This window comes from Prionailurus bengalensis, chromosome B4 (genome assembly GCF_016509475.1).
Source record: "Prionailurus bengalensis isolate Pbe53 chromosome B4, Fcat_Pben_1.1_paternal_pri, whole genome shotgun sequence".
Lineage (NCBI taxonomy): Eukaryota > Metazoa > Chordata > Mammalia > Carnivora > Felidae > Prionailurus > Prionailurus bengalensis.
Window position 1 is genome coordinate 90,344,627 of NC_057358.1, and position 17,019 is coordinate 90,361,645.

The following is a 17,019-nucleotide window of genomic DNA, read 5'->3' on the forward strand; positions in this document are numbered from 1 at the left end:
TAGCCCGATTCAGAATTTGGTTGAGATAGAATTGAGGGGGGAAAAAAGCTAAGGTTTGGAAGGCAAGTAGTCAGCTGAAGGAATGTCACTTAATCTCTACCAACCATCTTCCATAAAACCAGGGACTCTGGTGGAGCCTTCAATGAGCTTTCTTCTTCCTAGTATCAATGATGAAAGCTGCATTGACAAAGACATACCACTCATAGTGTACAAACTTGTCTTTCTGTCCCTGAAAATAAAGTATGAAAATAAATGGGTGAAGTTGCATGTTGTTAGGCATATAAATGTTACTTTCCCAGCCTTTTATATCCTGGTCTTATATTTATAAGTATTACTGTTTTGTTTGACACATCAAGAAGAAAGGAAATAATAAAGATACAGCCAGCCCCCTCAGGAATCATGAATTTATTTCAGATAGTGTGATAAGCTTACCCCTCTTCTAACTTATATTCCCCCATTGCTTGTGTTGGTCCCCCTTAATTGTGATTGCTTTTCAATTGGGGGTCTCACTGCCTTAGACTTCTTGGCAGGGTGCTTAGACATTGCAATCGTCTCCTCTCTCGTTTCCTTTCATATGTTCAGAGTACTATTTCTGATATACAAGTCTGTTTTACTTTCCCTCTTCTAAATTTTTAGAATGAAGTCAAACTCTTAGTTTTGGTCCCTAGCAGTTGACTCCAAACTATTTTTCCAGGAGTGTGCTGAATCAAAGTAGGCTACTAGTTACGTAAGAAACATAACCGGTGCCTTTATGCCTTTGCTCATGGTGTTTCTTCTTAGGATGCTAGTCAATTCTGTTCTTACTGTGAAGCCCAACTCAAATAGTCTCTCTTCATAAATGGATCTTCCCTTCTCCCCCTCTTCTGTATTCACATTATATTTCGTTTGCAGCTTTAACACTTAAGTATGCTTTTTTGCCCTTGAGAACAGGAACCATCTTGTATCACTGGGCCTCTTGCTTTGCTGAGAATAGTTCTTAATTCCTAGTACTAGATACTCATTAAATGTGTGTTTTGCTTTAATGGTTTATAAATTTATACAGGACCACTTTGGGGGACCTAGGAGAGGTTGAGGGTCGGAGTGTCAGTACTCATTCCCCTATTGTTTGGTTGAATCAGATTAAGGCAAAACATGAGGGCAGCCTTGAAGTCTCATAAGAATAATATGTGTAAGTGTACATTGTGTACAGGGGGACCGAGAGCGATGCTTTGGTGGTTGGGAGAAGTTTTTGTACAGGAGACCTTTTTTAGCACTAACCTTAGTGCAAATTTCCCAGTCAATCCTCAAGAAAAATAAAATGCTTAGAATGATGATTTAGATTCTTAGATTAAGATTTTTTTAAAGTATGGTAGCCATTGTTTAAGTGTGAATTTGTCTTTCCGATTATGTCGCTTCTGTGGTTTTAAATTATTTGCTGTTTTTCTTTTTGAATAAAATTATTATTTGGTACATTTTGTTGAATTGGATGTTTTATAATCATTTCTTTTAATTTTAGGAAAGTGAGAAAAATCTTATGATGAACACTTTGTACAAGCTTCATGATCGATTGGCACAGCTTGCAGGTAATTGTTTCACCTTCATAGTCTCTAAAAATGTTTTGAAAATTAATTTGCATATATAGCATGCTATATCAGTGGAAATAATTTTTCCCAAGTCTAACGTTATGTTTGTGGAAAATTTTTTCTTTAGAAGTTTTTGTTACCTATACATAGTGGGTTTTATTTTTATAAACATATTTAGTCAAGATCTTTTCTGCCTGCCCATGTGTATTGGGTGAAATATATATTATGACTGCCAAGAGGCAGTCAATTTTTTTGTTACACTAATAAGTAACAAAAACTTTTGAAAGCTTAAATGTCAATTGGATTGGGTAAGCAACGAGTTAACTAAAATCCTAGATTAAATATAAAGCTGCAGATTTTTCTTTGGTGGTTGATTAGGTATCAATTTCTTGGATAAAGTAAATATATTCTAGAATTTTTTGTACTGATCATTGCATTTTCCTCATATTCTGCTCTTAGTATTCTGCTCTCTGTTTATTACCTTAGCTTTTTTTAGTTATTCTTGTATCACGTATAAGCTAAAAGAAGAGACTTTGGATTCTCTTCTTGTAAAGAAGTTACAAGAAAAGAAAAATGTCTCCTGAATTTTTGTATGCAGCGGATCCTTTTGTAGAAATCAGTTCATTGGTGGAAGGTAAATATGGAGGTTCTCTGGTTGAATGGAGGCATTTCAGGATCCTTACAGTTGCTCATCCTCACATCAGCCTGGTTTTTTGGTTTTTTTTTTCCTTTGGATCCTTAATACTGGTCAGTTTTTGAATGCTCAGAATTCTGTGTATATCACTAAAAACCTTCTTTGCCTTGACTGACCGTCATATTCATACACTGCAAACTAATGACATTTATTTGGTATGCTGTAGCACCCAGAAATAAGTTAAGTATATACTCTCGCTAGGAATTCTTGATGTTGCTACCACAGGCTTCTACAGCTGTCTCTATAGCACTGTTTTATGTAGTGTGCTAGATCAGCATGATCTGGCGTACTTTTAAAGATACGGATTCCTTCCTTTAGAGCAGGGGTTAGCAAACTTTTTTCTGTGAAGGGGCCAGATAGTAAGTTTTTTGGGCTTTGTGTGCTAGACTTGTCTCTGTCACAGCTACTCAATTCTGCCATTATAGCATGAAAGCAGCCATAGATAATACATAAATGAATGAGTTGTGGCTATGTTTCAATAAAACTTCATTTATAAAAAAAATCAGTGGTAGGGCAGATTCGGCTGTGGGCTGTGGTTTGCCGACCTCTGCTGTAGATCTGTGGAAACTAGATCTTGGAAGAGGCATCATAAAGTTTGAAGACTTACTTGTTTATCTAACAGGTATTTCTTCCCATTTTATGACTATGACCATTAAAATCTGGCTACTTGAACAAAGCTGATAAATAGGAATGTGACTGCTTTTATGATAGAAAAATTTGTCAAAGTTTACTTCAGCTAGTACGCTTTTGTGTTAAATTTTTTTTTTTTTTAATCCACTTGAAGAGAAACAGGGCAGGAAAAACTTACAATTGAAGTTGAATATGAGGAAATTGGTCTCTAATAACCACAGAAAGCCTGAAAGCAAAGACTGCATTCTCTTATAAATCGTTATAAGAAAGGGAAAATGTGATTCTGTATGTAATGCATTTCTTTGCAGAAACCAGATCATACCTAGAAGCTTCTATCTAATTTCCCTGTTGGTCTTTGTTATAATAATTTTTAAGGCATGCACACACCTTGCTAAAGATAGGCTTAGCACTATCTTTATATACAGAATGTACATTTTAATTCAAATTTATTTGAATCCTTGAATTATTAGCTTTGGTAATAGGTGTGTTAAGTTACCACGGTGAATTTCCCCTCTCGAAAAACAGCAAACCTGGCGAGGACCTGCTGTGTGCCAAGATGTGTGGATAAGCATCATGTGACATGGTTCCTCCCCTGTCCAGTGATTTAGTTGAAAACATACAAAGAAGACATGTTCCTACCCAGACTGTTTAGAAATGTATTTAAAGATGGTGGTTTATGTAAAGATAATTGTTTGTTTCTATTACCTACTGGATTTTTAATAGGAAATTAAATATGGTTTATCTTCTTTCTTTATTGATTATAATATAACCTATAATTGTATAAATTGTAAAATATTTTGATTAATTGTATTTGTTTTCTTCTGTTTAATATAGTACTGATTCAAAATTAATAATATGCTAATCTTTCCAGGAGATCATGAATGTGGCAGTTCTAGTCAGAGAACACTTTCTGTCCAAGAGGCAGCTGCATATTTAAAAGTAAGCAGTGTAATTAGACTTTTGATAGCTGTTTTCTTAAAGTTTATATACATTATTACAACTTGTATCAAAAGTACCATGCATTTGATTAATTGTACTGTTACAAACTTGGGCCTATTGTTGGGTGGAATGTGAGCAGATAGAGAAAACAGAATTACTCAACATTTTCTGTTTTAGTTTGTTTTAGAACATTCTCTATGAGAGAATGCACATTAATTTGGAAAGGGTACAAACAACATTGGTGAGAGGAATTGAGATAGGTAAGTAGCATGTAAGAAAGCAAGTAAGCATCTAACCGTTGTCATTTATTTTAGATCTTTCACCCCAGATTAATGTCATCTCAGGGTGCTAAAACAATTTGCAGATGAATTTTCTAAACGACTGTAAGTGATCTTTAGGAAATAGTATATGAAAGAAGGGTACAGAAGATTAAGATGGATAAGTGTTAAGATGGACAGGATTTTTTTTTAAGGCTGAATAATATTACACACATGCGCTCACGCTCTCTCACACACACACACACACACACACACACACACACACACACACACACTATCTTTATCCGTTGATCTGTAGGTGGATGTTTATGTTGTTTCTGCTTCTTGGCTATTGTGAATAATACTGCAGTGAACATGGGGTGCAAATATCTTTTAGACCCTGTTTTCAGTTCTTTTGAGTAAATACCCAGAAGTGGAATTGCTTGTGATAGTTTTATTTTAATTTTCTGAGGAACGTCCATGCTGATTTCCATAGTGCCTATACCATTTCACATTCCCACCAGCAGTTTCCAAGGTTCCTTCCCCTTTTCTCCACATCCTCAAAAACACTTGTTTTTGTTGTTGTTGTTTCTTATTTTAACAATGGCCATCCTCATAGGTACAAGGTGATATCTCACTATAGTTATTTGCATTTCCCTGATGATTAGTGATGTCAAACATCTTTTCTTATACCTGTTGGACATTTGTTTGTCTTCTTTGGAAAAATGTTTATTCACATACTTTACCCATTTTTAAATCAGGTTATTTGATTTTGTTATTGAGGTGTAAGAGTCATTTCTTTATTTTGGATATGGTTTGGAAATATTGTCTTTCATTCCATAGGTTGTCTTTTCACTCTTTTGATTATTTCCTTTGTTTGCAGAAGCTGTTTAGTTTGATACAGTTTCGTTTGTCTGTGTTTTTCTGTTGTTGCTGCTGCTGTTACCTGTGCTTTTTGATGCCATATCCAGAAAATCATTGCCAAGACCAATGTCACGAAGCTTTTCCTCTGTGTTTTCCTCTTAGAGTTTTATCTTTTCATGTCTTATATTTAGGTCTTTAATTCATTTTGAGTTGATTTTTGTGTATAGTGTGAGATAAGAGTCCAATTTGATTCATTTGCATGAGGAAATCCAGTTTTCTCAACAGCATTTTTTGAAGAGACAGCCCTTTCCCCATTGTGTGTTCTTAGCACCCTTGTTGAAGATCAATTATGTGTGAGTTTATTTCTCTCTTTTCTTCCATTGGTCTATATGTCTGTCTTCATGTCAGTACTATACTCTTCTGAATACTACAGTTTTGTAGTATGTTTTGAAGTCACGAACCAGGAGGCTTCCACCTTTGGTCTTGCTCAAAGTTGTTTTGGCTATTTGTGGTTCTTTGTGTCTCCATATAAATTTTAGGATTTTTTCTATTTCTGAGAAAGTGCTGTTGGGATTTTGATAGGGATTGCATTGAATCTATCTGTAAAACACTTGGGGTAACATGGTTATTTTAACAACATTGGGTCTTTTAGTCCATGGGCATGGGATGTCTTTCCATTTATTTGTGTCTTGCATTTCTTTTAGCAGTGTTTATAGTTTTCAGTGTAGAAGTCTTTCACCTCCTTAGTAAAGTTTATTCCTAAGTGTGCTTTTTGATACTATTTTAAATAGGATTTTCTTAATTTCCTTTTCTGATTGTTCATTTTTAGTGTCTAGCAATGCAACTGTTTTTGTATGTTTATTTTTTTATCCTGCAACTTTGCTGAATTTGCTTATTGTGTCAGTGGGGACGAGAGAGAGAGTTATCTGCAGGGTATATAAGATGTTATCTGTGAACAGAGATAATTTTTCTTCTTTCTTTCCAATTTGGATGCCTTTTATTTCATTTTCTTACCTAATTGCTGTAACTAGGACTTCCAGTACTATGTATTGAATAGAAATGACAAAAGTAGACATCCTTATCCTGGCCTTGTTCCTATCTCCAAAGAAAAACTTCCGGTTTTTCAGTGTTGAGTATGATATTAGCTGTGTGCTTTTCATATATGACCTTTATTATATTGAGATAATTTGCTTCTATTCCTAGTTTGTTGAGGTTTTTTGTTTTTTTTTTTTAATGTTTATTTTGAGAGAGAGAGAGAGTGCACAGGGCAGGGTGGGGGGGAGAGAGGGAGAGAGAATCTTAAGTAGGCTCCACATACAGCACAGAAACTGATGGGCTTGATCTCACGACCATGAGATCATGATCTGAGCTGGAATCAAGAGTTGGATGTTTAATTAATTGAGCCACCTAGGCATCCCTTTGTTGAGTGTTTTTAATCATGAAAAGGTATTGATTTTGTCAAATGCTCTTTCTGTGTCTGTTGAGATGATCATGTAATTTTTATCCTTCATTCTGTTCATGTGTATCACATTGACTGGTTTTTGTATTTTGGACCATACTTGCATTTTAGGAATAAATCCTACTTGGTCACGGTGTATGTTCCTCTTAATGTGCTGTTAAGAATAATGCTGGCCGCATAGAATGAGTGAATAGAAGTATTGCTTCTCTTCAGTTTTTTGGAAGAATTTGAGAAGCATTAGTAATGTTTGGTAGAATTCTCCAGTGAAGCCACTGAGTCCTGGACTCTTCTTGTTTGAGAGGTTTTTGATTACCGATTCAATGTCCTAACCAGTTATAAGTCTGTTCAGAGTTTCTGTTTCTTTGTGATTCAGTCTTGATCGGTTATATGTTTGTAGGCATTTGTCTATTTTTTTCCGGTTAACTAACTTGTTGGCAATTGTTCATAGTAGTCTCTTACGATCCTTTGTATTTCTATGACATCAGACTTAATATCCTCTCTTTTATTTCTGATTTTATTTGAGTTTTCTTTCTTGTTAAAGGATTTGTCAATTTTGCTGATCTTTTCAAAAAAGTAACACTTCTTTTTTTCTATTCTGTATTTCACTTATTTTTACTCTTTAATATTTCCTTTTGCTAATTTTGGGCTTAATTTGTTCTTTTTCTAGTTCCTTGAGGTTGTTTATTGAGATCTTCTTTTTTAATGTAGCTGTTATGTCACTATAAACTTTCCTCTTATTTGCTATAAAAGCTGTTGGACTTCTCGAATCTGAATATCCATTTCCTTCCCCAGATTTTGGAAGTCTGCGGTCATTAGTTCTTCATATAAGCTTCCTGCCCTTTTCTCTCCTCCTTTTTGGGACTTCCATAATGCATATACTGGTCTGAATGGTAATGTCCCATTAAGACTTTTAAGCTTCTTACATTCTTCATTATTTTTTCTTTTTGTTCCTCTGACTGGATAGTTGCAAATGGCTTGTCTTTGAGTTCCTTGATTCTTCTGCTTGATTAAGTCTGATGTTGAACTCATCTAGTGAATTTTTCGACTCAGTTATGATATTCTTCAGCTCCCAAATCTGTTCCGTTGTTTTTTATTTTTTTCTCTCTTTATTGATATTCTCATTTTATTCATGTGTTGTTTTCCTGGGTTTGTTGACCATCTTTATGACCATTATTTTGAAATTTTTGTCAGGTAATTCATATACCTTTGCTCCTTTAGGGTCAGTTTTTGGGAGATTTTGTTCCTTTATTTGAGCCCAGTGTTATTATTTCCTTCATGTGCCTCATTATTTTGTGTTTGGATCTATGCATTTGAATTTGTTCTCATTTTTATTTTTTTAGAAAGAGAGTGAGTACACGCATGAGATGGGAGAGGGGAAGAGGTCACGGGGGGGAGAGAGAGAGAGAGAAAGAAAGAAAGAGAGAGAGAGAGAGAGAGAGAGAGAAGAGAGAGAGAGAGAGAGAGAGAGAGAGAGAATCTTAAGCAGGCTCCATGCTCAGTGTGGAGCCCAGTGCAGGGCTTGATCCCATGACCCTGGGATTATGACCTGAGCCGAAGTTAAGACTAGGATGCTTAACTGACTGAGCTCCAACCCAGGTGCCCCAAGATCTCTCCCTTTGAAGACAGAGCTGTACCTCCCAGTCGTTAGAGCCTGCCTTCACGAAGGGGAAGACCTTCACCAATGAGCTCAGATAGAGATTCTGGGGTCCTCTCACACCTTTTCTGTGTATGTATCTTCTCTGGATTTTTGGGTTTAAATTCCCATCTAGAGAGGTTTTGCAGGTTTCTTTTTTCAGGAGTTTGTAATCTCTTGCTCCCTCTGGCGTCTGTCTGCCGTATTGTGGGACTTCTGGAGCAGCAGCAAGCTGTCCAGCACTTATTTGTTCGCAGCAACCCCCAGCAACGCCCAGGTGTTTAGACTGTGTCAGGTATCCTCAGTTCTCTGAGACAGGTGATACAGCTTCCTGAGAACCTGGAACATTGGATAGCTGCTCCAACTCTTGGTTTCCTCAGGGGGAAACCAGAAATTTGGGGTGTTCTCCCACTCGTTCTGCACTGAGCTGTGGAGAAGGACAATGGTGAGTGAGTAGGTGCTAGTTCATAGCATTGCTTTTGTTCTCAGCTGCCTCCAACCTGGTGCTTTTACTGGTCAGTACTTAGATTCAGGAAAGACAGAAACCAGTCCTTCTGGTAGCCCCTGGAAAAGTCTGAACATTAGAGATATATTTCAGTCTTTTCTTCCCCTCTTCAAGGATAAGCCAGGAGTTGCAAATTTCCTCTGGTCGTACCACGTTGTGCCATGGGCTGGGGCTCTGGTGAGTGCTACCGATTTTGTTACTGGCTTCCATGCTGCTAGTTTCACACGTGTTTGGAGATGCAGGAGCCTCAACTGGTTTCTGCATTTCTTACAAAGGGAATTGGTCTGTATATTGTTGAATTTGTTTCTCCATGGGGAAACAATGATCTCCGACTTCCTATTTTGTCTTGCTGATGTCACTGCCCCTCCCTCCCTCTCTCTCTCTCTCTCTTTTAATTTAGAATATAGTATAGTTTAATTTAGAATACAGTATAGTTCTAAGGCTTTCAGCAAGGTTGTGGTGAGTTTCCCGTGATATGCTTATAAAAAAGAGAGATGTGCCTGCGTGGCTCAGTTGGTTAAGCGTTCAGCTTTGGCTCAGGTCATGAACTCTCAGTCCGTGAGTTCGAGCCCCACATCGGGCTCTGTGCTGACAGCTCAGAGCCTGGAGCCTGCTTCGGATTCTGTGTCTCCCTCTCTCTCTGCCCCTCCCCTGCTTTTCTCTCTCTCTCTCTCTCTCTCTCTCTCTCTCTTTCAAAAATAAATAGTTAAAAAAATTAAAAAAGAAATGTGAGCTGTTTTTAGCTTAATTCATGACTTATATGTAGATACCCAAAAGATGTTAAGACAATATGATCTATTGGAGATTAGGTATGGGTTCATATTCTGCCCCTGCCACATAGTAGCTGTGTGTCCTGGTAAAATCCCATTGTTTTTCTGTATCTGTTTCTTAGTTTGAAAGTGGGGCGGTTATTAATTCCTGTAAGAGTTTTTGGGAGACTGAATATAAAATATGTAGTCAGTGCCTGATGGTATAGTAGTTCCCAGTAAATTTTATTTCTTTTTCTGTGTTTCTTAACTAACTAAATTTGGGTCACTCTGGAGAGAGGTTTCTAAAAACATGCTACAGGATTTATCTCTCAACCTACCTTGTTCTTGTCTTCATTTTCAATTTTGACCTAGATAGGAACACTGATGACAGACAGATTTGTGCAGAGTGTAATAAATAGCTCATAGATACCTAAAGAATCAGGAGCTTAAAGAATCAAAGATCTTAAATTAGAAAGAGTTATGATTATGGGGCTCTGTCTTAGGGATGGAAGAATTGCTAAATGGATTGTGGGGGTGGGAGCAAAGAAGGGATTGGATACAGTAGGCTACAGGGACACAGAATAGAATATTCCTGGAAGAGGGTATACCATGTGAGAATCCAGAGCAAGCAAGTAATTTTTTTTTAATTTTTTTAAATTTTATTTTTTAATTACTTCCAAATTAGTTAACATATAGTGCAACAATGATTTCAGGAGTAGATTCCTTAGTGCCCCTTACCCATTTAACCCATCCTCCCTCCCACAACCCCTCCAGTAACCCTCTGTTTGTTCTCCATATTTAAGAGTCTCTTCTGTTTTCTTCCTCTCCCTGTTTTTACATTATTTTTGCTTCCCTTCCCTTACATTCATCTGTTCTGTGTCTTAAAGTCCTCATATGAGTGAAGTCATATGATATTTGTCTTTCTCTGACTAATTTTGCTTAGCATAATACCCTCTAGTTCCATCCATGTGGAAATGGATCTTGCAAATGGCAACATTTCATTCTTTTTGATTGCCAAGTGGTACTCCATTGTATCATTGTATACACACACACACACACATACATATACCACATCCTCTTTATCCATTCATCCATCAGTGGACATTTGGGCTCTTTCCATACTTTTGCTATTGTTGATAGTGCTGCTATAAACATTGGGGTGCATGTGTCCCTTTGAAACAGCCTACCTGTATCCCTTGGATAAATACCTAGTAGTGAAATTACTGGGTCATAGGGTAGTTCTATTTTCAATTTTTTGAGGAACCTCCGTACTGGTTTCCAGAGTGGCTGCACCAGTTTGCATTCCCACCAATAATGCAAAAGAGACCCTCTCTCTCCCTGCATCCTCGCCAACATCTGTTGTTGCCTGAGTTGTTAATGTTAGCCATTCTGACAGGTGTGAGGTGTATCTCATTGTGGTTTTGATTTGTATTTCCCTGATGATGAGTGATGTGGAGCATTTTTTCATGTGTCGGTTGGCCGTCTGGATGTCTTCTTTGGAGAAGTGTCTATTCATGTCTTTTGCCCATTTCTTCACTGGATTATTTGTTTTTTGGGTGTTGAGTTTGTTAAGTTCTTTATAGATTTTGGATACTAACCCTTTATCTGATATGTTGTTTGCAAATATCTTTTCCCATTCCATTGGTTACCTTTTAGTTTTGCTGATTGTTTCCTTCACTGTGCAGAAGCTTTTTATTTTGATGAGGTCCCAATAGGTTTTTTTGCTTTTATTTCCCTTGCCTCCGGAGACATGTTGAGTAAGAAGTTGCTGCAGCCAAGGTCACAGAAGTTTTTGCCTGCCTTCTCTTCGAGGATTTTGATGGCTTCCTGTGTTATGTTTAGGTCTTTCATCCATTTTGAGTTTATTTTTGTGTATGGTGTAAGAAAGTGCTCCAGGTTCATTTTTCTGCATGTTGCTGTCCAGTTTTCCCAGCACCACTTACTGAAGAGACTGTCTTTATTCCATTGGATATTCTTTTCCTACTTTGTCAAAGATTAGTTGTCCATACATTTGTGGGTCCATTTCTGGCTTCTCTATTCTGTTCCATTGATCTGAGTGTCTGTTTTTGTGCCAAAGCAAGTAATTCTTTATGAGATAGTTGAAAGTGTTTTTACTTCTAGCATTGGGAAAATCTGATCCCAACCAGTGCTTCTTTCCTGCTTTTTCTTTCTCTTTTTTTCCTCTCTTTTTTTCTTAGTCAGATCTCTTAGAGAGGTAATGGCACAGATATGTGTTATGGTTGGTCATAAATGCCTACAACAAGATTAATTTACATTACAGGAGAGTCTCGAGACTCTTAAAAGCTCCTTAATACTCTATTTGAAAGGATAGGGCTTGACTAGTATTTATGCTGGAGCTGTGGAAGAGGCAGGGGTTGATCTGGAAGGATGATTAACGACCTAACTGTCTGCTCACCCCCATTTGATTGTAGCTGTGGGTCAGCAATAAGATAAGGTAAAAAGAAGGGACACAGAGCCAGGGTTGGGACAAGTCAGAATCTAAGCCAGGCAGCAGTAGGGCATGAGAGACTATTTCTGTTAAAGGCTGGCAGCAGAGGAATTACTGGTTGTACCCATGCATGAGTTGAGTTGAGAACTGCCTGAGAACTGAGTTAAAAAAATTGAGATTAATGAACTCCAGTCTTAAAAGATTTTTGTATCTTTTCCCTGGAATTTTATGTTTAGATTGGGTTTTGCTTTTTGTTTTCCTTCGGTAGAATTTCTAATGTACGTTTTTACAAAAGATTTTGAATTAGTTCCAGCCTCAATTAGTTAAATGCAGTTACTTCGTGTTTTCAAATGCTGTGAAACCTGGTTTGGCTTGTCACCACCAAAGATGGAGTTTGGACTGCCACTTCAAAAAAAAAAAGCATTAAACAGAAACTCCCCCCCCCCCCCCCAGATAAAATTTTAAGGTCTGGATAAAAGCTTTTAAGTACTACTTTTAATAATGTTTGTTTGTTTGTTTTCCAATGTAACATTAACTCATGCGCATGATTTAACTAATAGGGAAAAAAAGGAGAAAAACATTTCAAATTCACCACCTAAGGTTAACCACTTATTTTTGGTTCATTTTTCTCTAGCCTTTTCTTATGTTTTCTTCTATAAAATTAGTACCACTATAAATTTTATTTTATTTAAAAATTTTTTTAAATTTTGTGAGAGAGACAGAGCATGAGTGGGGAGGGACAGAGAGAGAGGGAGACACAGAATCCGAAGCAGGCTCCAGGCTCCCAGCTGTCAGCACAGAGCCCAACGCAGGGCTCGAACCCACAAACCAGGAGATCATGACCTGAACCAAAGTTGGATGCTCAACTGACTGAGCCACCCAGGTGTCCCTCACCATAAATTGTATAAATACTTCATATTGCAAACATTTGTATATTTTTTCCTTAAAATTATTATGAACATTTTTCCATGTCCTTGTTCAGGTTTTTGAAAACTATTTCTTTTTGTCACTGGGTAATATTTCTTTACATGATTGTATTGCATTGTATTGGTTTGTGTTTTTCAGTATTACAAAAGCACTTTAATCTTTGCATGTAGTATTTGATTTTCTGATTATTTCCTTGGGAAATAGTCCTCGAAAGGAAACTAGTTGTTAAGGAGTGTGAGCTTTTGTTAATGTTTTTGATATATGTTGCCAAATTGCTTTCTAATTTGGAGTGATCATTTTAGCACATTCTAGTCAAAATTGGTGATTTCACTTTATTATGCCCAAGTTGTAGCGTAAATATGGAAGACCTTCACTACAAAGCTGGTGTCAAAAACCATGATCATAATATGTATACTGTAGGCTTTCTGCTTATGGAGAGAGAGAGAGAGAGAGCTCTGTTGTACGTTTCGTGTATTTGTACTATGACTTCATGCGGAACACGAGTAAATGGGCCAGAGGATGCATAGAAATCCGATGAGTGTAAACTGATTTTCCCCCAACTGCCAGTGCATTTTAAGCACAATATTAATAAATGTTTGGTAGAGTAAAATGAGTGAGTAAGTAAGCTTCAGTAAAATTTTTTTTTTCTTCTTGAATTTGATTCTTCACATTCCATCCTTATTTTATTTCTCCTACTTTCTCTTTTAAAGGATTTGTAAATAAACCTCACAGTTAATTTAAATAAGTTAAGCACTGTTTTTCTAACTCCCCCAGTGTTTCTCTTGAGTTTTTTATTCATCATTTTTGAGGATGGAAGCTTGTTTTGATTTGTGAGAAGTAAAGAGGTCCCTCTGGTGGAACATTTAGGGAATACATAGCATTATAGGTTTTCATGAAAGGACCGACTTGTTTTTAAGTTAAATGGTGGGAGTTTCGTATGATAACTTTCCAACTGAATGATGTAATGAATGGTGGTTCATTTTGTAGTTCATTTGCAAAACATTTTTAGACTTCAACACAATGAATATGTTTAAGATTTGTGAGGAAAATAGTAAGAAAGAAGATAGCTGTAAATGTGCCAAATTTTATGTCCTATCTTGGAATGCTAATCACTGTTAATATAATTATGTCTCTGGTGAGAAATAAGTTTTCCAAGAACTGGAATGAAAGGTAAGTTTCTTGATGATTACAATTTATCGAGTACAATTTATCCTGGGACTTTGTTAGTATCTCTGACTTTACAGTAACCTAGCAAGGTAGGTGGTGTCAAATCCACTTCATAAAGAAACTAAAGCTCAGAGGGGTTTAATGATTACATCATCCAGCTATTAAGGAGTGGAGCTGGGAATAGAATCAAAGTGCTTGCCCTTCTCACTGTGCTGTTCTGCCTTTTAGATGGAAGGACTGGGTTCATAACCACTAGCTCCATCTTTTGAGTGGGCAAGAGACTGACCCTGAATGAGGGTTAAGATCTGAAGAAGTGATCAAAATAGATACATCGGCACAGATAACCTACTTTCTCTTGTTTCTACTTGGGGTTATATGTATAGCTAGTCAATAGTGGAGTCATGATCTGATCCCAGGCCTGCTTGATGTTAAGGACCATGTTCTTTCTGTTATTCCTGGAGGTGAATCATCAAGAGTTAAATCATATTTGCTCTTGTTTTGGTTCCCGTGGGTCCTGTTTTAATTAATTTAAAGGGTAACATGTATGGCGTATGTCATGTCACAACCAGAATATTCACCAGCTGGGAAGCCACAGTAAGTTATTAGTACCATGTAAATTATCCATTTGTGAGCTACCCAGTAGGTTTTTAATCATTTGACTTCTCCCTGTATCAGCATCTTTTTCCCTCCTTACTGATGCTTTCTAGCTTTATTTAATGACCTGAGCCTTTTACATGAAACAGTATTATTTCTATACTTTGAAACTGTAATCTAAGTTCAAAGACCTGATATGGGTTTTAATAAAAATACACATTTGCCAGTTATTTTGAGAATAAGGTAAATTTGGAATTGGGAGTCATGGATGTGTGTGTGCTCACACATGGTGTGTTAAAATAGATTTGTTATAGATTTCGGAAAGTATGCTTTGAATTTAGAAACGTTTAAATGAAGCAGTCAGCGGTATGTTGACTGAGCTGTTGCCTATAAGTAGATAGTAATAATAGTAATTGACCTGCTTTAAAAATGAAAAATTTAGTTTTCTCTTTATTTGTGTCATCAGTGGTTAGAAAACGAGCATTTTATGATACAAGTGTGCTTCACCTCAGGGGTTGGCAAACTATAGCCTGGGGGCCTATTTCTGTCTGGCCTACTAGTTGGGGTTATACAACATTTTTTAAAGGTTGCTTAGAATATATGTGACAGAGACCAGAAGTGTATACAGTTACAAAGCTTGAAATACTTAACTCTTTGGTCCTTTACAGAAAAGGTTGGCCTGCCCCTACCTTATAGCTTTTTAGGTGGCTACAAAAAATGAATAATAAAATATTTTCTACTCTTAAAATCAGGAAGATGCTATATATACTATGATGTTAGCCTAAGCTGTTTAACTGGCATAAGCGAGAAAATAAATTCATCTTTTATATCTTCAAAAATTCTACTTCATAATACGATAGAACTCTGTATACTATGTAGAACGTTTGTGGAAGTAATGACCTGTTTCAGACCTTGATACTCTATTACATCTTTAATGAGATTTTAAATAAATTAGCAATTGTTTTTTGAAAACGTGTATTCATAAAGGGAATGGTTTTACTGTATTCCAGATAGTAAGTAGTATTAACAGGGGAAAGGAAAACAAAATGGGAAAATAACCACAGATATCCTTTCTTACCCTTATTATTTTATAACTAAAAGTTTTAAGTTCTTCGTTCCTGCATATAATTAGCTTATTAGAGTAGGTGTTCTTGTTAATTTGAACCATGATGTACATTTTTAAGGATAATTAATGAAGGCAGTGATGCTACTTATACTATCTTCAGCCTTCTAAAATTCTTATGTTTAAAATATACAGCTAATAAACTTGGAAATTTGTTTTTATGTTATTTGGAACTTACATGTATAGTCTAGCCTTCAAAGTTCTATGTAATAAAGCAAAAATGTCATTATATCTTGCATATTGTTGTAATATAGGCTGAAGAACATATAAATACAGGAAAATGCAAAATGTATATTTCATTGATTTTTAAAAATACCCATGTCTTATGATTTCATTTGTATGTGGAATCTAAAAAATGAATGAACAAATAAAACAGAAACAGACCCATAAATAGAGAACAAACTGGTGGTTGTTAGATGCGAGGTGGGTAGGAGGATAGGCAGAATGAGTGAAGGAGTGTGGGAGGTTCAGGCTTCCAATTATGAAGTGATGAATAAGTTATAGGGATGAGGGGCACAACCTAGGGAACATAGTCAGTGGTATTATAGTGGTATTGTATGGTGACCAATGGTAGCTGCACTTGTAGTGAGCATAGCATAAACTGTTGGGACCACATCAAAATGAAAAACTTCTGCAAGTAAAGGAAAACAATCAACAAAACTACAAGGCATCCTACAGAATGGGAGAAGATATTTGCAAATAACATATGTGATAAAGGATTAGTATCTAAAATATACGAAGAACTTTTAAGACTCAACACCCTAAAACCAAATAATTCAGTTAAAAACTGGGCAGAAGACATGAACAGACATTTTTCCAAAGAAGACATTTGATGGCCAACAGACACATGAAAAATGCTCACCATCATTCATTATCAGAAAAATAACAGATGAAAACTACAGTGAAATATCACCTTACACCTGTCAGAATGGCCAAAGTCAACAACACAAGAAACATGTGTTGGCAAGGATATGGAGAAAAAGGAACCCTTTTGCATTGTTGGTGGGAATGAAAACTGGTGTAGCCACTGTGAAAAGCAGTATGGGGTTCTTCAAAAAGTTAAAAATAGAACTACCCTGTAATCCAGCAGTCTCATTACTGAGTATTTACCCAAAGAATATAGAGACACTAATTCAGAGGGATACAGGTATCCCTGTGTTTATAGCAGCATTATTTACAATAGCCAAATTATGGTAACAGCCTAAGTGTCTATCGATTGATAAATAGATAAAGAAGATAGGAGATACACACACACACACACACACACACACACACACGTGTGTATATATGTGTGTGTGTGTGTGTGTGTGTGTGTGTAATGGAATGAAGAATGAAATCTTGCCATTTGCAACAACATAATGGATGTAGAATTATATATAATGCTAAATAATGCTAAATGAAATGTTTGTCACAGACAAGTACCATATAATTTCACTCATACGTGGAATTTAAGAAACAAAACAAATG

The 17,019-nt window shown here is 36.4% G+C and overlaps 1 protein-coding gene across 1 annotated transcript in view; it reads left to right on the plus strand.

The window, feature by feature from the left end:
• The window catches only part of LEMD3 (LEM domain containing 3), a 64,955-nt gene that overhangs the window by 32,677 nt on the left and 15,259 nt on the right, over positions 1 to 17,019 (plus strand). The window contains exons 3-4 of the mRNA XM_043562957.1: positions 1,496 to 1,562; positions 3,758 to 3,825. Coding sequence (XP_043418892.1) covers positions 1,496 to 1,562; positions 3,758 to 3,825 — 135 coding nt within the window. The remainder of the gene's footprint in view (positions 1 to 1,495; positions 1,563 to 3,757; positions 3,826 to 17,019) is intronic.